The sequence below is a fragment of the Vigna unguiculata genome, chromosome 9 (assembly GCF_037176805.1).
Source record: "Vigna unguiculata cultivar grain cowpea cultivar isolate G323 ecotype 2 chromosome 9, ASM3717680v1, whole genome shotgun sequence".
Classification (NCBI taxonomy): Eukaryota; Viridiplantae; Streptophyta; class Magnoliopsida; order Fabales; family Fabaceae; genus Vigna; species Vigna unguiculata.
Genome location: NC_140800.1, coordinates 6,773,086 through 6,800,195, shown reverse-complemented (window position 1 = coordinate 6,800,195; position 27,110 = coordinate 6,773,086). Strand labels below are relative to the sequence as shown.

The window sequence follows — 27,110 nt, the reverse complement described above, 5'->3', positions numbered from 1 at the left end:
TCCAATTAAGTGATATTGCAGAAATTCCAAAAGCTAGAATGACTTGTAGTATACTCCTAGAGAACCTTAACATTTTGGTGCATAGAAGACAAAACAAAAAAGAATTCAAAGAAACAATCTCATCCGGGATAACTTTCCAAAGGGTGATCTACACCCTCACAAAGATCACAATATGAATAATCAATATTGGCACATATATTATAATATTGACACATAAGTATTTGTTAGAACAAGTATTCAAATTTAGAGTAGGAAGCAGTTGTGTTGGGAATTACTTCCTGTTGTAACTATGAGTTGTACCTAGTATCGTACCTAGTAGTCTAATGCAGTCTTTTGATCTTTCATCTTCTCATTGTATCAGATTTCTATCAATATAAATAGAAGATCATAAGAGGGATCTTTCAAGACCTCCAAAAACATATATTTCTCTTAATCTTGAGTCTATTATTTTCAACAACTCCGTCAAATAGCTCATAATATAAACAGCGTCTTAAAAATATTTTGGAGTATCTCAAATGAACTCTAAGAATAGATTTTGATATTTCCTCATGTTTCTCTTTGATATGTTCCATAAGTTAATTAGGATTAACAACCAGTAAAAGAATAGGAATTGATGTCTTTTGCAACATATCCTTGACAAAAGAATCAATAACATTTTGCAGTTCTGATTTTTTTCTCCTCCCTCCAAAAAAAAAATAGTAGAAATAAAAATACTATAATAACATTGAAATTTGAAAACTGAAAAAAAAATATTATTATGTGCTTGAGGAAAGAGTGAACATTTTTTTCCTAAAAGAAAAAAAAAACTACGTATAACTCAAGATAATATACAGTGGAGAAAAAGACTTTCCATTTAGATAATTGAAGTGCTAGTCTTTTGGAAATTAAAGCAAATTTACTTTTATAAGTATTTTATTAACAAATATACAGAAAGATTGAGAAAAAGCTTTGCTCCATTCTTCTCTTCACTTTTCACGTGTTGTTTTATTTTCCCTTTTTACCACATGAAGAATACCTTGCCCTCTCAATGAATATATTTTGTATCAAAAAGTGAAAACAAAAATAAAAAATAGCATAGAAATATACCTGGTAGGCAGCAGTACGAAGAACTTTATCAAGTAAAAACTGAAAAACATTATTTGAGAAAATGACTTCCAAGCATTGACTAAGATAACCCAGTTCGTTTGATGACCCACTTGAAATTGTCTCTCTTGTTACAGCACCATCTTGTATCAACATTAAATGTACCGCCCAAGCAAGCCTTACGCCACCAACAAATCCCTCAACAATTGGATCATTTCCAGCAGCCATTAGCTTAAAGCATTAAAAAACTTCAAATTATTCCATTTTCATATTAGATATTGTAAACAATTAGTACAGAGAAAACAGCAATTATCTTTTATCTTACAAGCTCATGAAATTCGTGCTTGAAGGAAGTATTAGAAGAAAGGACAGATGCTTTATCGGGCACTGTACTCAAACCATCTGAAACAAACGCAATGACAAGGGCAAACAGAAGACAGAAGGTAATCTGCAATAACAAAGTGAAAATTATAAGAGAGAAACACATGAGGAAAAGTTTATGAGCAAAGAGAGTCAAGTCGGACAGAATAGAAAAAAAAGTGCATCTTGCAACTGAAGTACAAGCATGTATCTCTCAAAATATTCAATTTTAACCTTTTCAAAAATCAAACTTATCATTCTCATAAAAATTATGAAATAAAAATACACAAAAAAAAAAGTTACTCATTTTTACATCACCAATCTAACTGCTGATTCTGAACAAAATACAAAATATTTGAATGATGAATTAGACACATAGCAAGGGCATTTTTTTGTTTTTTAATTTAAGGGGAAAAAAGTTTGTACCAAGTTAAGCAATCTGCTGGCTCAATTAGTATATTTTGAAATCAATGTTGTCAAAATAAAGATCTTACACAGGATCGGATGAAAGATCATAATTTTAAGGATAACAATAAGACTGAAATAGGAAAATTATACATACAGATATGCATGTGAAAAGGTGATATAAATAACGCAAAAGACAAACTGAACTAAAGTAAAACCAAAAAAAAAAAAATCCATGGATTTATATGGGTAAGTTTCCTTGTACTCATTAATATGTATAACTACTTAATTTTCCAACCGTGACTTATGCATAACTTGATATTATGAGTTAAGACACTGCAGATCAGGGATTCTTGATAACTATATGTTAATTTCATAACCATGAATAAATAATATTAAAATACACCATTCAAGTATTTTAACATATATATATATATATATATATATATATATATATATATATATATATATATATATTTAAAAGGTTAATAAACGTGGTTGGTTTTGAGAATGCAGTTAGGGTATTGGTGGTTTGACTAGTTTATTCACAGAAATAATATAAAAATTTTAGAGGAAGTTTTAGGGGAAAAATAGTTCTCAAAAATATCTACACCAAACCTCATATGCCCTTTATCTATCTATTTATCTATCCCTATATATGCATACGTGATATATATATATATCATATAACATAATGTAATAAATACAAATAAGTAAAACTAGTGTATGTAATTGTAGGAAAGTAAGCTTGTATTTTACAAATTATGCTGGTATTTCATAACAGCCTCTAGGCAAAAAATGGATGAATTCAAGTTACAACCACGATAAATCAAAGCATAAAAGGAGTTTCCTATCACAAAGAATGAGAGACAAAATCAGACAGATAATATGTTCATAATCCACAACAAAGATAAAAGTGCGACAGCAGAAGACAATAAGAAGAAACTAGGAGTAGTACTTATGTCAGAATAAGCAAGCAAAAGCTTCAAGAGTGTTAGACAAAGACGACAATAAGAAGATCCCTGTTATATTATGATAGAGACAAATCAAGCAATAGTTAAGGCTGAGATGAGAAACAGGGTCAGGTTAAATGGGATTCACTTAAAATCCAGAGGAAGATCAAGTCCGCGGAGATTGCATGACCTTGGATCAGGTAGATCACATTAAGAATCTTACAGAAAAACAGTCCCGCAACAAATCTTGAACATGATTAGGCAAGAAAACCATTGTATCATATGAGTATGTGATCTTTACAAAAATTTTAATAGCATTGGATTAGATTTCTTCAGTTACATATATCCTCTCTTCCTTCTATCCTTTTTTCAACTCTGCATCAATTTTTTTTCAATTATAGTAAAAGCTGACAAATTTCTTCATTTTCAGATCATTAGTTTCACCAAATAGATTTAGAGATGAAGATAACAACCATTGAATACATTTATCATCATTTTAGTAACGGATATTGGAAAAACTGCAAAAAGCATGCCTCTATTTATACCTTTCATCTAAGGAAATGATTCTTGGAAATGACAAAATAAAGTTAACACTAACAAACAATATGAGGTCTAGCATGCCAGACAGTGAACCTAATCATACAGCACAGAACTCAAAAAGAAGACGAATGAAATTTGTACCCTGAATAACAACTTCTTACCATGAGAAATTGGTTGGATAGTTTTAATGCCAAAGAAATTATGAGTTAAAAACATAACTCTAATCTTCTACCAAAAAACAAACATATAAAATTGAGCTCGGCTAGTATAGAAATGCACCTGATGTTTGACAATGGTATTGATCTCACTAACTTCAGAAGCATTATCTTTCAAAACAGAAAAAATATCTTTTATATCCTTTGGACCTGAAAACAGAGATTGTCGATGAACTTTCTTTCATGATATTAATCAAGTATTCAAGAAGTATAATCTGTCACAAAAATACAATAAACCAAGTAAAGCCTCAGCAGACAAGAAAGACCACTAAACATACTTGTCCGAACAACTAGAATAGAAAGGACAAGGCAATGCCCAAGAATAAGTCTCTCTCTAGAGACCACTGCCTGCCTCTCCACAAGAGAACCTCTTGAATCAAGAATAAAGCGCTCACACTGAAGACCACCCAAACCAGAAGGTTCTTCTCTATTGAGTTCCTACATTCAGAAAGCAAATTCTTATATAAAACTATGTTTACAATTAAGGTTAATCCAAAAGTTACATATTCACATAGCATCATATATAAGATACTCTAGTCAAGATTAAGAAAATAAACCACCACATTGGTTGTTAACTTGGCAATCCTATTATGCTTATAAGATTAGATAGTTTATCGATCATGTTTCTTTCAAGAGACAATTAACATAGTAATCAACCCCAGCGTACCTGACACATACTTGTGCATCAAAAAATGTCTTCAATTAGTTACAGTATGAAAAAGTATGTTTAAGTATTTTTAAACCAAATCACTACAAATGTATAAATATTAATTATTACGACCAATTATGTTAAATTTTAAGTGCTTTAACAGATGTAAGCCACAACTCAGGCAAAGTCTGTTAAAGCCACTATATGAAGAACATCTGGTCAACTCTGACAATAGCTTGCCTCTCCTTGAAAGTGGCAATAAACAATACCCACCTTCTAAGAGGCTTTACCATAAATCAGAATATAATCTTGGAAGTTACAGAACAAAACATTAAATAATACTCATTACAAATCAAACCTTGATAAGAGAAATTAACCGCTGCCTAAGTCCAGAACTGATAAGATCTTCTAGATACTTCTGAATGTCTACCAATATATCATCTTGCAGTCCCTGATCTAGCACCACAGCCTGCCAAGAAAACAATACAGAGGTATTAACCACAAGATAAATAATTAAATAATGGCCAAATGAACTTGAATGATTCCTTAAACAGAAAAAAAATACCCTTAAGAGCAAATGGAGGGCTGTTATCAAATCTCTTCTCTCTGTGTACCAGAGTCCTGCCGCAAGCCGTAAAATTTCCAGTGGTTCCCTTCCCATTAAGCCCCACTACAGATAAAACCAAAGCAAAGAATTAAATAAAAAAGATGCACATGTATTGACAATATCATTCATGGGATCATGGTTTCTCAGTCCAACATAAAACCAGGAAAATTAAATGCACTAAATAACCACAACTAAAACTAACTCATCTCTAAACTAAACCACCTTCAACATTTCCACTCAGTTCTTAATTTTAATAAAATTATATGAATTATTTTCTTTACTAAAACCACAATTTAAAATCAATAGCAAATGATGATGAATCAGGTAACAATAAAAATAAAAAATTTATGTACCCAAATCATATGGCCATCCATTGTTTGTGCCATTAACTCTGTTAATGTATATAAAGCAAATAAAAAGTTGAAGTCTACCTCTTGATTAGCTGATACAAGCAAACGAACAGAATCTACTTCATTGAGATGGAGATCATCACTCAACTTGAGCGCCTACATGTCATATAAGCTGTCGTTAGGAAAAAGGAAAGATAAAAACCGCAATAAGACCCCAAACAAAATGTGCACACATATGACTAGAGATGTCAATTTGACCCAGCCCACAGGGCTTGGTCCTAGCCCACATGGGTTGGGGCCAAAAAAACCCACAAGGCCAAAAAGCTCCCAATTAATAAACCCATAGGGCCAAAAAGCCCATAGGGCCAGCCCATGGGCTTCCTTTTTAAACATGAAAAATATATTATTTTCTTAAATATATTATTAAAATTTTGGATTGGGTTGGCCTGTCTGTCTCAAGAATCGACCTTGCACCATTAGTCTCGTAAATCGGCCCGACTCGACAAATATTGGTCGTCAGATCGGTCGGTCTCAAGCGTGGGCCTGAACCAACCCATCTCTACCATGAACCTAGGCCAACCCGTCTCAATTGTCAGCCTGTCTCGACTGTTGACCCGGTACAAACCATCTCGATCGTTGGCCCAACCCGTCTCAGTCGCGAGTCGTCATCCTGGTTCGTCACGATCATGGGCCTAGACTGGCCCTTCTTGATCATGGGCTCAAGCTAGTCTATCTCAACCCTGGTCCCGAGTTGCCCCGTCTTGATTGTCCGCCTGACCTATCTCAACTATCGGCCTGTCTCAATCGTCGACTCGAGCCAGTCCGTATCAACTGTGGGCCTAGCCTGGCATGTCTCATTCGTTGACCTGAGTTGGCCCGTGTCTTTCGTCACCCCGACCGGGCCTTTCTCCACTGTTTATCCAAACTGTTCTGGCTCGTCTTGGCCATTGGCCCAGGAAGGTACATTTCGGCCTTCGGCCCAAGCCAGCTTGTCTCGGTCTTTGCTTCGGCCTAGCCCGATCAGCTAGTCTCGACCTTTTGTCCGGGTCAAGCCGAGATGACTTGACTCCATCTATGACTCAAACTCAAAATATTGTTGTTAAGAATTAGTTAAAGTATTTTAGTGGGCCAAACTCACCATGACCCTGGCCCTAACCCACTTGAGAGGGGACTTTGGAGGTTTGGGCTTTTTTTTGGCCTTCTCATTGGGGCCCCCTTCAAAAGGCAGCTTAGCAAGGAGTGGGCTAGGACTGGCCCATGGACCATTGGCCAAATTGACACCTCTACATATGACCAAGATAAACAGAATTGCTACTCATTAGTGGCAAGAATCATATTAATAAAATCGTAAAACTTCATCAACAAATCCCGAAAATAATAGAATTGTACCCAACTAGCAATTTAAAGAGAAAACAAGTCAGAACTTTAAATAATTAAATATACAAAAAAGTGATCTTAAAAAGAGAAAAGTACCAAAACACATACCATACAACAAAGATAAAAAAACTATGTGTAATTATAAATACATCCAGTGAAGTTAGCCTAATACACTAAGTCAGGACAAAAAAAGGGTCCAGCCCCTTCTTCTGGTTAAGGTACTTCCCCTTAGGTGAGGCACGCACCTTTCATTCAAGGCGCTTGTGCAGTTGTGCCTCATAATAGAAGATGCACTGCCCCCATTGGTACCTTCCTGGTGGATTTGGCAAGGCCAAGCGAATAAAAGCCCTATGATTAAATTTAAAAGACAGTGGCTGCAGGAGTCATTCAACAATTCAAGCTAAGTAAAACAGAGGAGAAAAACACATCAGCCATCAGTTGAACTAATAGGCACTTTCTTAGTTTTGATTTGCGCTTCTATTCTGAGGTAAGCGTTTTAGCATTTTTCAGCATATTAAACTTTTCTTTTTCTTACAATTTGAAAAGTTGGCTTACTTGTGGCGTGGTTCTTTTTCTTTTGTTTTGGCACCACTTGGTCTAAGTGTTATTGCCTTTTAACATGATTCGTCATGGCACACAATTTCTCATGATATCAACATAAAGAGTAAAATTACTTGGAACCTTCAAGCATAAGATCAGAAAAATTGCTGCATGTTGCTGGTAGAAAATATTAGACTTTAAGAACAGCGCTTCCCTTAATAATTTTATATTGACCTCATCAATATAGACATTCAAAATCCAATTTGACTTGCCAAAGAATTAGTGCATATTTCATTCAACGTATTTATAGAAATAATTGATTTTCTTACCAAAATCCAGTAAATTCAAGAAAAAAAACGAGTATTTTGAAGGAAATAACTTTGAACCAAACAAGTGCTTCAAGAGGGGATATTTAAGAACAATGAAAAGCTCAAATAGACAAAATCCAAGAAACCCAAAGCACTAAGGGATTCCAATCATTCAACTCCTATTTCATTTGTGTCATCATTTTTCTATCACCAATGAAAATCAATCTCCATGATGTTACCCCAAGGAATCAGAGGTGTCTTCTGCTCATATATGCACGCATACATATGTAGTTCGATTTCCATTACACAGGAACATAAGCCAGTAAAAATTTCCATTGCTCGATTTCCATTATCACTTATCATATTTAACACAAATGTGAGCATTGTGCAAGCCAAGGGTCAAACATAATAGGTATAGATTACAAGTGGACAAAGGGGTTTCACTATGATCCCTAGCTCTAACGTCTTTTATTTGGTTTTCCCAATCAAAGTTTCACCACTAAAGTAACGAAATTGACTATCTTCCCGTTTCAGTCACCTCGCATTTTGGTCAAACCAAAACGTTCTATTCATAGAATAAACGAGATATACATTTTCTTCATAGAAAAACATAAGCAACGAAACTGTATCCAAGTCCCGGACTATCACTGAACACAAACCATGTTAAATGCGAGCAGCGCAGAAAAAGTGCAGAATGGGAACTTACAATGTGCACATCCTGGTCGTCAAGTGAAATAGGAGGAGAATCGGGAAGCCTAACGGACTTTGACTGAACTTGGCTTCGATCAGAGGGCTTTGGGGGCTAAAGAACAGACACAAGAAAATAAAAGTATAACAAAAGAGTTTTGATTTTAGTTTGAAATTGAAAACAAGAAAACACAAATGGAAGTTAATAGCGTACTGGATATGAGAGAAGGGACTGGAAGGAGGTGACGGAAGTGCGAAGAGCGTGCAAGAGTTCTACGCGTTGCGCCGCCGTTGGAGAGGAAGCGCCGAGAAGCGCGGATTCGATGGTGCCTAGGAGCTGCTTCGGAGACACCATTTTTTCACCAGTCGCCGGTGAAACCCTAACGCTGGAAGAAGAACGCGGAAAGAGAGAGGTGCGTTCCCTTAGGGCCACTAGAGCGGGAAATGAAGCAGTGGGGTTTCAGTGAAGATTGAAGATCCGGGTTTGCGCTCTTATGCCAGCTTTAAACCCTATAAACCCCCTCTTGTTTGAAAATTTGAGAAAACTAAACTAAAATTCAAACCATCATCTTTTAAGCCATGAAAAAATTGAAAGGAAGGAAACAATTTTTTTTCTTCTCAAATTGGTTAAAGAAAATAATGGAATGCATACACAACTAATATTTAAAATAGTTTTATTCATTTAATAAAGATTGAGCTTTGGTATGATTTTTAAGATAAATAAAATTAATAAATCTATCGTATGTAATAATTTATAAGAAAATACACAACATTTTATTTTTGAAATTCAAGAATAAGAGTATTAAAGAATATTTGGGAATTTCCTTCTTCATTTGAGATTCAAAGGATTTATTATAAGTCAGAAGCAATATAAAATAAGTGTTTGGAATCATTAATTCTATGTGAAATCACTCTAAAATTGAAGTGTACACAGGGTAAGTAAAGGATAGGCTTGACTAGTAATTTACTTTTTATATTTATATTTGATATTCATTTTGATTATATATGTTTTCTACTCAATTAAGTTCCATCGTTTCTTAAATAGAATTAATTTGGTTTCTCACATTAAGTTAACAATAACATAATTTATAAATTTCATGTGTCAAGATCAATCTCTTCTATCCTATAATCTCTCTGGTTCTTTTTTTTAGTTCTTTTTTTCTCCCTCCACCTCTCACTAAATATTCATTTTGCACCATTTTTAGATGATAAAACACCATCGTATCAAAAAGCTAACCTTATTTATACAATTCCAAAAACAACATTCTTACTTAATGGTGGAATCTCAATTTTGTTTAAAATCTTAATTTTGTTTTCTTAACTACATTCCGTGAAATCTCATTTTTGTTTTTGTGACTACATTCATTAGATGAAGGTGATGAGAGAAAGGTGGGGGAGACGGAAGGAGGTGGAAGAAGGTAAAAGAAGAAGAAAAAACAAAACACAAAAAAAAAAAACACATAGGGTTCCAAAGTGCGAGATGAATTAGATTTTGATACATGATATTTGCTAATGGCATTAACACTAATTTAAGAGAAGGGACCAAATTCATATTATTTAATAAATTTTGAGACTCAATTTAGTAAGAATAAGGGAAAAAAAAAAACAAAACACGCACACAAAAAAAACACATAGGAATTACAAGATAGGAGAAAAAAAAAACACAAAAAAAAAAACACAAGAGTTCCAATGTAGGAGATGAATCAGACTTTGACAAGTGACACTTGCAAATGGCATTAACTCTAAATTAACAAAAAGGACCAAATTCATATTATTTAACAAATATTGGAACTCAATTGAATAAAAATAATATAGAGACCAAAATGAATCATAAACCTAGATAAAGGAACCAAATTATTAATTAAGCCTTAAAGTACAAGATTAATCATTATTGAAGTATTTGTTATTGTTGTCAAAAACATTTGTCATATATGTTTGCAATTATGTCATTTGAATAGATGTTGCAATGTTAATCCTTTTGTTTTAATGTTAAACTTCTAAGAGTTGTGTTTATGTCTTTACTCAATGTTGTTGAAAGGCATCATTGACCATTTGTGGATGGAGTCCTTAATGTTCGCAGTTGGAGATGCAACACTCGGAGGGGCCACTTAGATGGTTCTCTAAGAATTTGGTGAAAGTGGTGCTAAAAGCGACTTAATGGTTTGAAGTCTTGACCAAATAGGTAGTAGCACCTTCTTTGTCAACTTTGGCTTTAAGTTTGATCTTGATTTTCTCTATTTAGCCTTTTTCGTTGTTCCTTCCACTTTGTTTTCTTTAAAAGCTTATCCTCTCAACTTCTTGTATTTTTGTGGTTAAGTTCAAATAGGTGTTGAAGAAAAAGTAATCTTTGTGGAATTTCATATGGATGCTTGTGGCAATGGAGAAAACAAGGCAAGAAGAAGAAAAACTTGCCAAAAAATTACAAAATGGATTAAAGGTAACAAGATAGATAGAATATGCAACCTTAGAAATGCCACTCAAGGAAGATTTTCAATATAAGAACCAAAAATTTTCAATACATGTTTGAAATACAATTTACTACATAAGCTAATTATGTGATAGTAGTGTAATGATAGGTTCAATGAAGACTAATGTGTAGTCATAAACTTTTATGAGACTCAATTATCTATTGCTAATGTACTAGTTAACTTGTACAATGTCGAGATAAACAAGTTATTGTCTAAAAAAGTTTTATGCCGCGTAGTTATGAAGGAAGATAATTGGATTTGACATAGTATTATCATGCAAGATTAACTTACTCTGCAACATCACAACCTTATAAGAAGTTTGCCAGAATGTCTTTAAATGATAATTTTATTTTAAAACATGTATAAAAGCCAAGCAGGTTAAAACCAAATAAATGAAGTTTATGCATAAAAACCATTTAAGTTGATAGACTTATTCAATCCAACAAAACTACATCTTTTCAATGGTAAAGTATATTATATAGTTATCATAGATGAATTATATGAATAAACATGGATAAAGTTCTTGAACCATAAAGATGAAACTTTCAAACTCTTTTGTAAATTTTACAAACATGTCCAAAATTAAAAGGTGTAGCAATTGTTTTTGTCAAAAGTAAGTGTAACATTGGTCGACCAAAAATAGGTAAAGGAGAGTTGGCTCCCTATGGATAGGCTAATGGGATAGCCTACCATTTTTCAACTCTTTTTTTTTTTTTTTTGCTTTTGGTCCTATTTATTTGCTTGTAGGCGTTTATATCACTTTTTGGAGAGTCAAAATGCAAATGACACCAATAAAATTGAATCAAAGTTGATTATTCTAATCAAACAAGGTTTAATGCCTAACAAAACAAGGTCAAAATGAACAATACTCTTGTAAATCAAATGATATATAAAGAAATTAATGTATATAATGTTTCATATAAAATATTGACAACAATTGACTTTTATTCCAAAAGCTCGACATTCATGTCCAAAAACATCATATATAATGGGAATGCATAACAAATACAACAACAACAAAAAAAAAACAATAAGTATCACAAATTCAACTGTCCTTAGTTAAATTCGCACATAAATCATAGCAATGTTTAGTCATCAATAATTGAACATAAAATAGTTTAACCACAATAAACATAAATCAAAGTAAAGTTAAAGTTATCAACAACTCAACATAAAAAAAATAATCACAAACCACGATAAGACAAAACATTTGTTGAAATTCAAATCATTAATCAACTTCTTGGAACAAGTTTGCTCCACTCTCTCATCTATGTCACTTTTTTTATCATCTTCAACATCACATGAAATTAAAAAAATAAATAAAGACACAAAATTTGTTTGTAAGAAAAACTATAAAATCTATATTTAAAATAAACAAATTACCATCACAAAAACCATGTTTCCAATTGGTATTACAAATAATTGCTTCCATATTTTCTAGCAAAAAGATGGTGAACTTTAGAACATTTGAAGCTGAACACTTGGGATTATATTGAGAGAAAAACATGCACAATTTTTTCTTTATTTTCACCGACTTTACTTCACATCAAAGAGGATATATGACAAAAAATCATTTATCTTCTCAGACAACTCAAAATCCAGTATGATGTTGAGGTATATGACAAAAATAATTTTACCACTTAACTTCCAACTTGAATCAATATGATTCATTGTCAAATTTATATAACCCTCAGTAGTGCAAGATGTCCATAAATCAAGAGTTAAACAAATCCTATTTGTAAAGTTATTCAACTCTTCTTTCACCATGTTTTTTTTTTCTTTCATAAATATTATAAATATGTCACTCTTGATAGTATTTTCAAAAATTATAGTCACGTCAAGATTCAAATAACTTATCCAAGTCCTAAGTACTCAATACTTAACAAATTTGAATGGTAAAACATGTCAAATAATTAAATTAGCATATAATTCACCAGACACCATTTGATTTTTTTTTCTTCAACTTTCCTTATTGCATGTCAAAAATCATTTAACTCAAAACCCAAGAGAATTATATAAGTGTGCATGTTTGATTCCAAGAGATGACTAATATTTAAAAAAGTGTGTGTACATAATTCAAAAGATGTGAGGAATAACAATTAATTGGCAAAAAAATGAGAAGGTAAAAATAAGAACAAACAAAAAAGACTATTAAGAACAAAAGAAAAGAAGTTAAAGGTGGAAGAGACTTATAAAAATAGAAGAGTAAAACTTGAATATGGAGATGCCTTAAGTGCTTAAGAATAGATCCATAGTATATGACCACTCACATACAAGCTCAATTTCTCATAAATTTTGGAGTAACATTACAATTATAGTCTATTGATTTGAAAATTACAAGCTACATGACATTTAAATGTGTCTTTAATTAAATGAGTGGATTTGAAGATGAATTTGAAGATAATTAGTGAATAATTTGACTAATATGATAGATTAAGAAATTAATAGTTAGAATATAAAGATTACTAAATTATCTTTAATGGTAAAATTAAAATGAAATAATTTTTGAATGAGTTAAAAATATTAAATTCTGAAAATTATTTAATAAATTATAATAAAAAACTTAATAATATCAATAATTATTAATATTATATATATATACACACACACATATATATATATATATATATATATATATGTGTGTGTGTGTGTGGGTTTGGGGGTGCACCGATTACTTAAGGACAATGATATTTTGACAATTAAATTTTAACAACTTTTTCTTACAACTTGAGGTGACATCTTCTAAATAATTTTGAAATATAGAGAAATAAGAAAATAGAAAGATGGGAAACCACTAAGAAGATACCACCTCTGGTTGTAAGAGAAAGTTGTATAAATTTTGTTGTTAAAAAATCATTTTCCATTACTTAATTGGTTAAGGTAAGGGGTTTGGGTTAATATGTGGTGTGGTGGGAGGGCACTGATTACCTAATTAGTTATGTGGTGGGGTGAAGGTGATAACCGACTATGTAATGGGTTACGACCCTTCTTTATGTAGCCATTTAGTCATCATTGGAGATGTACAATCCTTCTCTTCACTTGAAATTAACATTAAATGCAAAGAGAATATGGTAATACCCTTACAAATCTCTTCTCATTAGAAAGATGCAAATTATGGATAATCTCGCAAATTTGTCCGACGTCTCACCTTCAAATAAGTGGATGCAAACAAGACAAATCATCTTATTTCCGTCTCGCAACTACAGTGTTATCCGTTCAAAGGAATACAACATAAATATTTTGAGTTAAGGTGATATCAATTATTTATGTGTATGTGTGAGTTGTATCTCGTTAGTATTGTATCTGCGTAATCCTCATATTATATATATATATATATATATATATATATATATATACACGACGTATTTCGTATTCTATATTTTTTAATTTAGTGGTATATTGTCCATGTCGGTGTCATTTTTGTGTTTGTATCGGTCTACGAGCTTCATAGAATTTAAAGCTCAGTCATATGATATCGATTAAAAATAAAAGTTGTGGAAACAAGATATTGAAGGAAAATATAAGTTTCATGTCAAAACATCTAGCAGTAAACAACAACGAAAGGAAACCCTTTCAAAAGCTTGGTCGTCGTTCTATCAAAGGACCTTTGTCCATGATTACTCTAGACCTTAATTGGGGAAAACAAGTTTTCAGAACAAAGATTTGTGAAGTTAGCGGTGGTTCAAATTTCCCCTCTCAGTCGGCGTCACCTGAAATAGAAGTAATAAACGTGTCACATGGAGCTAAAGCTTTCAAATAATTACAAACAAAACTTCATTAGAGTTAAACTTATTATACTCACCAAAATTTCTGGGTGTTTTGCACTTGAAACACTCTGTTCTGCTGGCATAGTTATGGACTCCACACCCAATTCTGATACACAAGAAAATAGAGGTCAACGAATTTCTTTTTTCGATTCTTTCATGTTTCTTTTTGTGTAATATATAAGAAAATATGTCATTTCATTTTGAACTATGACCACCATTTGTATTATTCTTTCTCAATTATTGTTATGGGCTTATGGTCCAAATACTCTCTTTTTTAATGTTTTACCTACTAAAGTTGCTGTTGTACATGAGTCACATGCAAGTCAAAGAATAAATCTTTATATCTCTGAGTGGAAGAAAAGAGCATTCAATTCATGAAATGTAGCTTTAATGTGTAAACTTGCATGTTTTAAACTGCACTCCTCACTTTCTTATAATTAGAACAAAAATGCAGGTTATCAGTGATGTGTCTTTTGAGTCAGATTCAAGAAACACAACACTGATGAGACATAAGTTTAATATACACATAAAGTATCAATATTACCTCTCATTCAAAACCTTAAACAATGAGGTTATAAAACTTTATCCTTATATAATACTCAACTTTATATTTTTTCTGAATTAGACTCGTACTTAGATAAATTTCATCGATATATTGAGTTATAAGAAAATTAGATGATGATGATGATAATGTGAACTAACCTACTGCAAATCCAGTCACCAGTTTTCCAACCAGGAGGAGAATCAGAAGCATATCCTCCACAGGGATCCATGTTTCCCCCAAATTTGAATGCACCACATCTGTAGCAGCTTGATCTGCTGGCATAGTTGTGAGCTCCACAGTTGATAGAAGTGCAATACCAGTCCCCTGCCAAGGTTTCAGTCCAGTTGTATCTGTAAGTTGCTGGGTCAGGACCTCCAAATTTAGGGTATCCACAACTTTGGCATGAATCTCTCTTCTTGAAATTTATGTGCTGACAAGCACCACACATCCAATCTCCTCCAGACCAGCTCATGTTTCCTGTTCAAATCTATCTATGTATTCTTAGTTTTAATGATGATTGTTTAAGTCAGAAAAAAGACACACCACAACTTCATGTGCATGCGTTCAACTATCACGTCCTAACAAGAAAACAAATTTTACTAATAATAGAACATATGTTACAGAGGGTGTATTTGACAATTTTGTTAGTAGTTTTTCTCCTATGTTTTATCATGCAATTGATAGCGTACTCTGTCATTGCAGCTCATAGTTGATGTTGGTGCTATATATGTAATGGGGTCTACAATTTAAAACCTTAGGTTGAGCCATGCAATTAAGTCTTATTTATATATATATATGGAAGAAATTTGTATATGATATGATTGATAAATTATTTGTGGTATGAATTGTAAATGCACATACGAAAAGTTTACCTTGTTGGAGAGTAAACGATTATAGAAATATGACAGAAGCAAAGGTTTGTTGTTTTCAAAGAAGCTGGTTGTGAAAGAGATGGTGAATTGAATGCTTTGGTGAAGGGCTATATATATTGGCCTAGGATAAGATATTGTGGGTAGGGACATCATTTATGAGTTATCTAGTAATCTAGATATCAAACAACTATCCTTGTTAAAGCTTAACCTTTTGCATAGAAAACTTTTTTAGATGTTATTCTGTTTTTATCATAAAATATGTTGTTTCTTTTTTTCTTTCAATATTGAAATTTTAATTTTATTGTATTATTTTTGTAGTCTATTATCATGTTAGGTCTATTGAGAAGGAAAATTTTTACTGAATTTCAATGAGACATGATTCCAATCATATAAGGGATTGACACAACTTTAATCGAAAATCTTAAGACAATAAGTTTATGTTCTTCATTTTATATAATATTTTACTTTTTAATTTATACTCAGTATAAGACTTAAACTCACAATTTAATTCCAACACCAAAAGATAACATGAGTATCCTTTAAGAGAAATGTTAATTTTACTAAGAATATATTATATTGAGCATGCATATATAAATTTTTTTCATCACTCTATTGCTTCCTGTGGATTAAATTTGCATCATAGAGAGAAGGGAAGCGGACTTATGATTGTAGGTCAACTATAATAAAATTTTTAATAAACCCTAAATATCTTTTATTAGAAATAACATTAATGTAGTCAGATAAAAATGCTATAGTAGTTAAAATTTTCTCTTCAAATATTAAATAAAATGGAAAGTCAGAATTAATTAAATTGATTAACTACATCAAGAAACTGTAATAATGCATAGATGTCCACACTTTCCTCTATATATATTTTTTTTCCCTACAATACCCTTCTTTACATTATTCCAATGCATTATTGCAGAACATATCCATGGCACTGAGGCTTTATGAGGGGAAGCTGTTATGTGAGAGACTGCAACCGAATCCAATTGCCTTCACCAAAATATTATTATTAACGAACCGATACACCAAAATTCATTCTAGTCAATCGGAATATTTAACAAATACTTCATTTTAAAATTTAGAATTTCATCTTAATTTTGTTATTAAGAGAAATATAGAAAAATTAAAAAAATAAATAAATAAACATAATTTTTTTAACTTTGACTTTTTAATAATATGTTTCTGTTTGGTACGATATTGAGAAGATCAATATAAATTATTAGTAAAATCATTATGCAACTAATCTGAGATAAAAGCAATTAAGAAGTCATTGAACCTCAGTTAGGTTCCATAAAGATAAAAGTCAACGATTAATAGTATAAATAAGTTATTAAGGTAAAATAAAGTGGTATTTATTATAATTGAAATATATTTTGTAGGAAGACTATTTTGGACGTTTCACGTTGATTATAGATAAGATAAATTGTATAATATATAATTGGAGTTTAAATCTCATCTTACATAATTAAATTTAAATTCTATTTCTAACCGACTAAGAGTATGAAAAATAAAAACTAAAGATACTTGGTTTCGAAGAAACTATTCATATTGAAAAAAATTTCATGGTAATACTAAACATATTTACCTTATTCATAATTTGATGTGAAACTAATGAAACATTGATCGATTTTAAGTAATAGTAGGATGAAAAAATGTTATAAAAAATGTGTTAGTTTCAAATAAACCTTCACTGGGTAGGCTTATGCATCGCACAGTGTGAAAAAATGATGGAGAATTGATTCATGTTTCATGCACATCCATTATGAATTACTTTATGCCAATAATAGAAATGCCATTCGAAGATTCACATGCAACAACTATGATGAATCCTAATGTGTGTTGAAAATTATAGGCTCAGGACATGATTCTCAATGTGGTGGTTCCTCACGCACTGCCACATCGTCACATGCCACCATTCAAAGAATACAACCATGCCTTACTTGTTAGTTCTTTCCCTTTTTCTTTTTTTTTTTTAATTTGTAAAGTGAGATTGGTATTAATATGTTTTAGAATAAGGATCGCGGCGACCAGACGCCGTTCTCAATGGACAGAATTTATTTTTCATACTAAATATTAAAAAAATGTATAAACTCTTAACTTGTTATGATTTTTTTTAGAGAATAATTAAGAAGATTCACTACTTCTTCTAGTAACAAATGAACTACCTATAAAAGACTAAATATCATCTTTCACATAAAATTTAAAGGATTAGTGTTTGTGAGCTTTTTTTTTCCTTTTTACTTAACTTTCTATTTTTTTTTCTATCGATTTGAGACTTTTAACTCGTAATTTGGTTTTTAACTCTAACTTTTTTTTTACACTATTTTCAAAATGATAAAATAATATTTTTAATTTGTATCTTTTTATTCTATACCTTTTTCAAGATGAAAGCAAAATATTTTATATTTGTATATTTTTTATCCTAAATCTTAAGAGATAGATTTTAAGTTTAACTCAACTCTAAAATTACGTTTAGACCCATTTATATATTGTAAATCAGTTTTATTTTTTGTTGATGTGAGATCACTAAGACACCCCTTAAACTAAGACATATACATTAATGTTTAGTCATTCAGTTGTATTAGATACTTACTGTTTTAAGAGTTTTGATGATAACAAATATAAATATCTAATACACATATATCTTAATAATTATACTACTTACGTTACTTGAAGTTGAGTTAGGATAAAGTCAAGCTTTGCCGAATCTGATTTATGGTGTGTTTAGTTGAGTCAAACCCATGTTAAGTGTCAAATCCACATCAAGTTGAGTCATGTTGGACCATATCAGGTCAGTCAAGTTGAGTCATGGTAGGTCAAGTAAAGTCAAACCTATGTTAAACTCTATTGGGTTGGGTCCATGTTAGGTTTGGTAAATCAAGTTCATGTCAGGTCTAATCGAGTTAGATCCATGTTGGGTCGAGTTGACTTGGGCTCGCTTCAAACTAAGTCGAGATGGGCTCAAGTTTAAGCAAGTCAAATTAGACTCACCTTGGGTTGAGTCAAATGAGGTTGATGTTATAGAAAGTAAAGTCAAGCAAATTTTGAGCTGAATTAAGTCAGAGGTCTGTGTCAAGTTGGGTTGAGTTGGGTCCATGTTAGGTCAAATCGAGTGAGACTCACATTAAAATATTTGATTCGGTCCCACGTTAAGTCAACTTGTATCAAATTTAGGTTAGATCGAATTGTGTCAAATTTACCTAGAGTGAGGCTTACAACAAATTGAGTAAAATCAAACCTCCTTCAAACTAAGTTTAAACCAAGCTAGATCAAGTTGAGGCAAGGTTACCATGATCAAACTTATACAAACAATACAAAAATTATACTTTTGCCAAGTTAAGCCAGACAGAACATAAGTAGAATTGGATCAACCTAGTTGGACAAATTAAGTTGTATCTTCAACTTCTAATTAAATTGGAAATAATAAAATACTATTTATATCTAATATAAAATATACATAAATCATTTTAAATATTTTAAAAAATACGCACTTTAAAAAATATTAAAAAAAAAACTCACTTATTTTATGTTGAGGGTTTGAGAATTAAAGTTTTCCCAACCTTTCGTTCATTGTTTTAATAATAATAATAATAATAATAAAAAAAACTAAAAGTATATTAAAATACGCAGCCACATTAGTTAAATTGACATCTCTATGTCAAATTCATAGTGGCATCAAATATCAATATTTTCTTGCTTACGTTTGCCTAGCTAGGTTCGATAAGGAAGAATCCTAATCATCAATCTTCAAGAGACAGGAATGAATATTCCATCAACAATAATTAAATAACTCGCTTTTTCATTTTATATTTTTTCAGAAAAAAACCATAATACTATATGTTTTCCACCAAACAATCTCACTCTTTATGTTTATAACCTTTCTAAATATATAATACATATAGATTTTTAAGGAAGCATATATCTTAACTAATGCTTCAACTTAACTTTTTAAAATATAGTTTGATTTATATTTATATTTTAGTAATTGTTGTTATTTAATATAAAGATGTATACCAACCTTAGCTATAGATGTAACCACGAGTTAGGAGTTCAATATTTTGCCATAACAATAATAAGTTTTACACATTTTTGCATATTATGTTATTAATTATTTATTTGTTTTGTTAGAAGTTCCTCTAGAGAAAAAGAATCATTTATAATATAAATAATTACAAACTTTATATTATAAGTTAGTTTTACTACATTAAATTAAATTATAATTTAATTCTTAATATAATATCAAATTAAAATTATATTTATAATATATACATAATTTTATCATATTACAAATCGAAATGTATAAAGTTAAATTAGACTTATAATTCGCTTTATCTTCAAATACATAAAATTAGATTTAGAATTTATTTGTTTAACATATTCGAATAAAGTGTAACACTAAACTAATTGAAACGATATTATAAAATTAAAATATGGTTTATAATTATCTCATCAGATTCAACGATGATGTTGATTATTATCTTACATAATTATCTCGTAGAACTGTTTCACTATTTCCAAAGGGCATCACTTTCTAATTTAATTAATATTACTTTTGAGAATCAAGGTACCACAACGCTAATTATGTATTTTCATTTTTCCAATTCATTTAATTGGGTCCTAAATTAATATATAACCTAATTAATAACATTTTATGTACGTAGATGGATACCACGCTTTAATAAGTATGTTAATTTTATTTAAATTAAGAATATTACGAGTTAGATATGCATATAATATAAAATGTGTCTGGTCTCTAAAATAACATTATAATGATTATAAATATTTGTAGAATTTAACTATGGAACTTAATTGTGGATATTTTTGCATATTTAAAGACTAAAATAAATATTTGATTTTTGACAAACAATTGACTTTATATTATAAGTGACGGAAAATAAATAATATTATGAAAGTGTGGTACATAAAGTCTTAGTGATGAAAATTAAATATGTTTATTTGGATAAATAAGTGCAATGTGATTTGATTTACATAAAATGGAAGAGAATTCATGGTTGAGGGTTGAAGGAGTTCTTTCTTGCAGTTGCTAAAACTGTCTTGTCAGCTACTATGAAATATGCCGCTGCCGTCGCTAAAAAAAAAAGAAGAAGGAAATATTAGGATTGATGAGAATAATTTTCGGTTTGTAAAATATTGGGTTTCGTTGAATAAACAAAAGATTAGAAGATTTCACACAAAGCAATGAATATTTTATATATAAAAAATAATAGTATATTATTTTTAGTGTGAAATCTTAAAATGGTGATATGTGTACTTTTTTTCTTCTTATATACTGCTTTTCAGATTTATCTTTATTTAATTTAAAGTTAAAGTCATATTTGAACTATAAACTATTAACTTAAAATAAATCACATTTAAAATTGTTTGAATTAAATATATATTTTTCTCCAAACTATTATAAAAAATCTAGATCATCTTTAGTGATAATCTTTAGAGAATCTTATTAAAGAATGACAAAAATCACACGGTGAATTATGTTTTTAGTTTTAGTTTCTGAAATTTGATATAAAATTAAAATTTATTATATTTGAAATTTCGATATATTTTAGTATTTAAATTTTAAAATTAGTAAATGTAGTTCTTTTACGTTAAATTTTGTTTGACTTATCAAATATACTTTTTATAAAACTATTAAAACATATGTCAAGTGTAAATAATTTAAAATATTCTGGTATGAAATGATTTTAACACGTTAACAAAATTTATCATTAAGATAAAAAATATTATATTTATTTATTTTTAAAATTTGACAATTAAAATATATACAAATTTCAAAAAAAAAAATTATTTCACGTTAAATTTCAAGAAGTAAAATCACCCTTAACCCAAAATCAAATTAAAAAATATTAGAGGATGTCTAGCGTTTATCGAAAATGCTTAGGCATTCTAAATGCAGAGTAAAACATATGTGAACATAAAAACTAAAAGAAATTATGCATTTTCTTATATTTCAGGCATTTTTTGAAATAGAAGATGGTGGTTATGATAAATGAAACCTGTGGAGATTATGAGAGCTTGAGCTGTGTGATTGAGATTGGCTCTTGCCCATGGCAGCATCCTCACACTAGCCACCTGCACAACACCAACCACAATTCTCATCAATTCTTACCCAAAATATTTTTTGATAAAAAATATTTAAATTTATAAAATAATTAATATTTAATTAAACCTATATTGTATGAGTCAATGGGTGAAAGAATGAATTTGGATTCTACTGAGTTTTTTTACTTTACTGTATTTTCAAAATATATTGACCACTATTGATTTTGATGTTTAAAATATATTCAAAAAAATTTTAAATAATAACATCAGTGCATTTTAAAAATACATAAAAAAAATAACACAAAAAAAATTCGGTAAAAAATTTGAATTCGTGGAAGAATACATACAGTTGGAATGGCGGTGGCAACACATGCAACAACTGCTGCCTTTGCTCCGGCTAACACACTCTCTGTTCACATATATTCATAAAATGGTAAGTACATATTGTGAGCTAATTTTAAATTTTGTCATGGATTACTATTTTCAAGATAATTAATAAAATAATGCTTAGAATTACCTCACTTTAAAATTTAATTAAAATGTTAAGTGAGTTTTCTTTCTTAACATTACTTATATTTGGAGACTAGACATTAACGAGTGGTTCAATAAGAAGTAAAATTATATAAAGAAACATAAATTTTACTAGAATAGACTTTAATTATGGTTCTGATAGTATTTTAGAAATGGACTTTAAGTCTAACTCAATCCCACAAAATCTACAAACCTTTTTTGTAAAGTGAAATTTATATCTACTTATATATTATAAAATTATCTTATCTTTAATCGATGTGACTTCTTATATGATTGTATATTACATATCGGTCTTAAAAATGATAGTCAGAAAAGATTGTTTAAAGAACATAGCTTTTGCTTAGTAAAAAGAAAAATAAAAGTACGTGAATATGCAATCACAGAATTTGCAGCATATGCAGAATTGTAAAGAAAAAGAAAAAAAAAAAAAAAGACATGAAAGGTTTAGATGTACCATGAGAACATCGCTTGGCGAAGGCCAATTTTTGATCGATTGAAGCGAAGGTAGGCCTCACTAATGGATAATTTCCTTTGGCCATCTTGAAAGAAAAATTGTTAAAGAATGAAGGAATTGAAGTAAGTTTTTGTGAGAGGAAAGGTTAGAATTTTGGTTGGATACTTATAGGAATATTTGGTGCGAGGGGTTGGAGTTCATGGTTTCATAACAATCCAACGTCTTTAGACCATTGTTTTCACAACACTTCATTTTTATGACAGATACGTGCTAATTCATAATACACTTTAATCATTTACAAAATTCAACTTAAGAAATTAAGATTAAATTACTATTAATCTTACCTGTAGTTTCACATATTACACTTGCATTTTTATATAGCTATCATTCTTATGAGATATGTAAATATACTTGAGAATGCATTTGTGATGTAAAATAACAGTAAATTCGATTTACAATATACAAGTGAATGGAAATTTGATAAGTTAATTTGATAAGATTAAATTAAATTTATTTATTTTTAATAAAAAGCATAAATTTGGTATTAAAAGAATGGATAAGGACTTTTCGATGTCTAAATTTAGTTTTAATTGGTTGGATTAAGATAAAATTGAGTTAAGGTAATATAAGATAATTTTTTTAAATATTCGTTGGTATATGTATTTATTTAGTGTACAATAAATTTAATTATGATCGGGAGTAAGTTTTTTGTTGAAGATATAAATGCTTTATATACAAAGATAAAGTAGACAAGATTATTATACTACCTCCTCAAATAATAAGATTGATGTTACAACATTAAATAAAGTCTAATGGAAGTGTTAAGTAGAGATGGCAAATAAGCCCGTCTTCGTGGGTATTATCCGAACCTGTCTCCATTTTGACGGGGAATTCCCACATTGACTGGATATGAGTATGGGTATGGGTATAGAGAATCCCCGATTTTTTCAATTGGGTATGAGGATGGGGATATACATATCCCCGCCATAATACCCGTTTCCGTCATATTTCTATCCTCGTTTAAATTATTAAAATATTTACAATTAATTAAGTAACCATATATAAATATATATGTATATATATATATGTATATATTTATATTTATATTTATATATTTTATATTTTATATATGTATATATATATATATAAATATATATATATATATATATATATATATTTATATATACATATATATTTATATATATATATATACATATATATATATATATATATATATATATATATGTATATATATATATATATTTATATTTTATATTTTATTTCTTTTAATTATTTAGTTTATTATGAAACTCATTCGCATCTCCAATATATTTTTTATCTTATATATATATATATATATATATATATATATATATATATATATATATATATATATATATGTGTGTGTGTGTGTGTGTGTGTGTGTGTGTGTAATTATGTTAGAATGATGTATATCAATTAAAAAAAATTATTTCTAACATTTGAATATTTTTATTATTTTTTAATATTTTTATTTATTGCATTTTCCTTTCACATGAGAATGTTTAATACTCTCAATTTAAGTGTTTAATAACATAAACATTTTATTTACTAAGTAATATATATAAAAAATTACTTATTATTATTAATTTTTGTTTCATTTGAAGAACTTTTTTGTTTCGCTAAAACAATTTTTGTTATTTCTCAACTATTGAGTATATATGTTGATATTTGAAAAGTTTTCTTAGATCTCTAAGATTTTCATCTTATCATACCCTTAATTATATATTTGTTTTCCTTTGTGCGATTCCTTTCAATAGTCTCCAAATTATTTATAAGATACACATTTGTTAATTTTTTAATATTTTTATTTTTTGTTTATTTGCATAATGTAGAATACTATTTCGATATATTTTATCTAATTATTTTTTATTTTCTAACTCATTACAATCATACTTTAATTTTTTCACTGTAATTGTATACATAATTTTTATTTACTACAATATAAAAATTTAATGTAATTGCTATGAATATTTTTTTATCATCATCCAACATATATTGGAGTTCAAAAGATACAAGATCTATGTTAAAATTTTATTATTATGGTTATTGTTTGTTCTTTGCGTTATTTTGATAAAGTGATGTATTATAACTTTTATTAGTGTATAAAAAAAAGATTCATTATAATTTAAAAAATTGAAGTAAATAAACATTTAAAATATATTTTAATTTGAATATTTTTCCTTTTATATTTTTTAAAATAATTTTAAATTTTATCAACTAGGTTTCATTAATGTTTGCAAATTTAATAAATATTTATGTTCTCATGAAATTTTATTTGGTATTATAATCTAAAATGTAAACAATTATAATTTATTTCAAAGTATTTGATATTGAAGAAACAACCATCCTCCTAATATTAAATATTTGAAAATATTATGTTTCCTTTACCGTAATTTTTTTTTTATTTTATTAAAATTAATTAAAATTAATATTAAAGTAGTAAGAAAATAGGTATGGGTATGGGTATGGGTACGAGATTATACCCGTTACCCGGTGGGGATGGGGATGAATTTCTTTTACGGGGATGGGTATGGGATAGCGAAACCCGTCCCCGCCCCGCCCCGTTGCCATCCCTAGTGTCAGGTGTAACATTCCAATTTTAGCAGCTTCATAAAAACTAATAAAATATGATTGTTTCACCATAGTAGTCAAAATAGAAAATCCAATGTATAAAGTATATTAATACAACCCTAGAACAGATAGGACTATAAAAGCATAACATTTATACAAACCAACTAAAAAGACCAATTCTAATTCTAAGCACAAACTACTCACTTACAACAACTCCCACTTAAACATTCTATCAACTTAAAAGATGACTCATCAACCTTTACAGGTGCCTTTGACACTGCAACTACATCTGCTCCCACCGAATAGGTGATCATCACAAAAGAAAGACAAGTAACACAGAAACACAAAAGAAGGGTAAGCTAATGTAAACAAAGAAATATTCATGTGAAAACTTAACTCAGTTTACCAACATAACACACATATGCATACATATAAATAGAGATACATTTGACACTAAACTCAATTATCCGGATACATGCTAATGACATCAAATGTCTCGGTGGCTTGCACCTGTGTGTGGTTCCCAAACTTTGCAAAGTTTGGCCTCAAGGGATTATCACCCAACCACTCACAAGGTAAATCCCCTTCGCGCCTAGGACTTGATCAAGTCCAGTGACTAGGATCTCCTGCTACTCCTCATGACACAACTCATTCTACTCTATTTGAGCATTAATGATTATTAGAGCATCATGATACCAACCAATACCAAGTCTTTATGTCATTGCATACACTAAAATACCACCACAACCATCACCACTAGGAACTTCTCCTTGAAATTCCTTAAACATCATAACTTTGCATGCTCACACAACATTTCATACCAATTGTCATCTTATATACCCACAATGACATTTTTATCTCAATTCATATCAATAAGGACTATAGAATCCAGTTTAAGTATACACAGAACATCCATAGTAACCAAAACAACAAAAACAAGAAAATAGAGAATTGGCGCTATACATGAAATACACCCAAATGGTGAAAATCATTTCTCTAACCACATACTACAAAACAAAGATCGCATCAGTCAAAATGCAGACTCACATGTCTAGGATCAGCTATCAAAATTTCAGCTTAATCTGACGGTTAACGAAGCAGAAATCTTCATTTTACCAATAAGACGCAGAGCTAAAAACTGGGTAGCGTTGAGTGCCAGAAAGTGGCGCCCAACACTGATCAATTCACAAAAATGAACACTCAATGCCACCTGGCCAGCGCTTAGCGCCAATCGATTCGTAAAAACGAGCGCTCAGCGCTGCCACATGAGGCTTAGCCTTGTATCAAATATCAACAACATCAAATTAAGGTTTTTTAACAAATCTGGACCTGTTTCATTACTCCAATTGGTACTTCTACTATAGGCAGTTTTTGCCAAAAAGAGTTTTAAATTATATTAGGTCGCACAAATTAGATCAATGATCCAACAACTCCATCTTTCTCAAATACTCTCAATTCAAACAATACAATCGATTTCAATTCAATCATTTAAAATATCAACATATCATAATCATAAGCATCAATAATTCATCATAGCATATCAAATACTTCACAATCATACAAGATGTGACTCACTCACTCTAAAAGCTATTAGCTTCCCTTACCTCACAAAGCGACTATGCAAACCCAAACCGCTCAAAGAACACCAAAATGCATATAACTCTACAGGATGCTTTATCTACACATAGAAACATCACAAGAACGATCAGGACCTACCATTA

General features: G+C 30.0%; 3 protein-coding genes across 6 annotated transcripts in view; all 3 read right to left on the bottom strand.

The window, feature by feature from the left end:
- The window catches only part of EMB3142 (nuclear pore complex protein (DUF3414)), a 28,584-nt gene extending 19,984 nt beyond the window's left edge, over positions 1–8,600 (bottom strand). Inside the window, exons 1-9 of one of the 2 annotated variants that reach the window (XM_028047290.2) lie at positions 8,289–8,600; positions 8,094–8,189; positions 5,244–5,318; positions 4,771–4,875; positions 4,564–4,674; positions 3,835–3,994; positions 3,621–3,706; positions 1,409–1,531; positions 1,087–1,314 (exon numbers count right to left, since the gene is read on the bottom strand). In XM_028047290.2, the coding sequence (XP_027903091.1) occupies positions 1,087–1,314; positions 1,409–1,531; positions 3,621–3,706; positions 3,835–3,994; positions 4,564–4,674; positions 4,771–4,875; positions 5,244–5,318; positions 8,094–8,189; positions 8,289–8,429 (1,125 nt within the window). In that variant the 5' untranslated portion in view covers positions 8,430–8,600. Of the gene's footprint in view, positions 1–1,086; positions 1,315–1,408; positions 1,532–3,620; positions 3,707–3,834; positions 3,995–4,563; positions 4,675–4,770; positions 4,876–5,243; positions 5,319–6,784; positions 6,888–8,093; positions 8,190–8,288 lie in introns of those variants that run through there. The other variant, XM_085666469.1, reaches the window with a different exon arrangement.
- A 5,450-nt stretch (positions 8,601–14,050) lies between these two features.
- LOC114164438 (uncharacterized) lies at positions 14,051–15,855 on the bottom strand. Of its 3 annotated transcripts, none has more exons than XM_028049109.2 (4): positions 15,726–15,855; positions 15,012–15,330; positions 14,345–14,415; positions 14,051–14,252 (listed from the first exon to the last, which is right to left on the bottom strand). In XM_028049109.2, the coding sequence occupies exons 2-4, from the start codon at positions 15,323–15,325 to the stop codon at positions 14,239–14,241; spliced, it is 399 nt and encodes a 132-aa protein (XP_027904910.1). In that variant the 5' UTR covers positions 15,326–15,330; positions 15,726–15,855; the 3' UTR covers positions 14,051–14,238. The 3 variants fall into 3 exon arrangements, with proteins under 3 accessions (XP_027904910.1, XP_027904911.1, XP_027904912.1); XM_028049110.2 differs by having other exon boundaries at positions 15,012–15,340; positions 15,726–15,824; XM_028049111.2 differs by having other exon boundaries at positions 15,012–15,344; positions 15,726–15,820.
- Positions 15,856–20,664: 4,809 nt separating this feature from the next.
- Positions 20,665–22,975, bottom strand: LOC114195950 (early nodulin-93). The gene is made up of 4 exons (XM_028086404.2): positions 22,777–22,975; positions 22,139–22,200; positions 21,746–21,821; positions 20,665–20,820 (listed from the first exon to the last, which is right to left on the bottom strand). The coding sequence occupies exons 1-4, from the start codon at positions 22,859–22,861 to the stop codon at positions 20,738–20,740; spliced, it is 306 nt and encodes a 101-aa protein (XP_027942205.1). The 5' UTR covers positions 22,862–22,975; the 3' UTR covers positions 20,665–20,737.
- Positions 22,976–27,110: the final 4,135 nt, after the last annotated feature.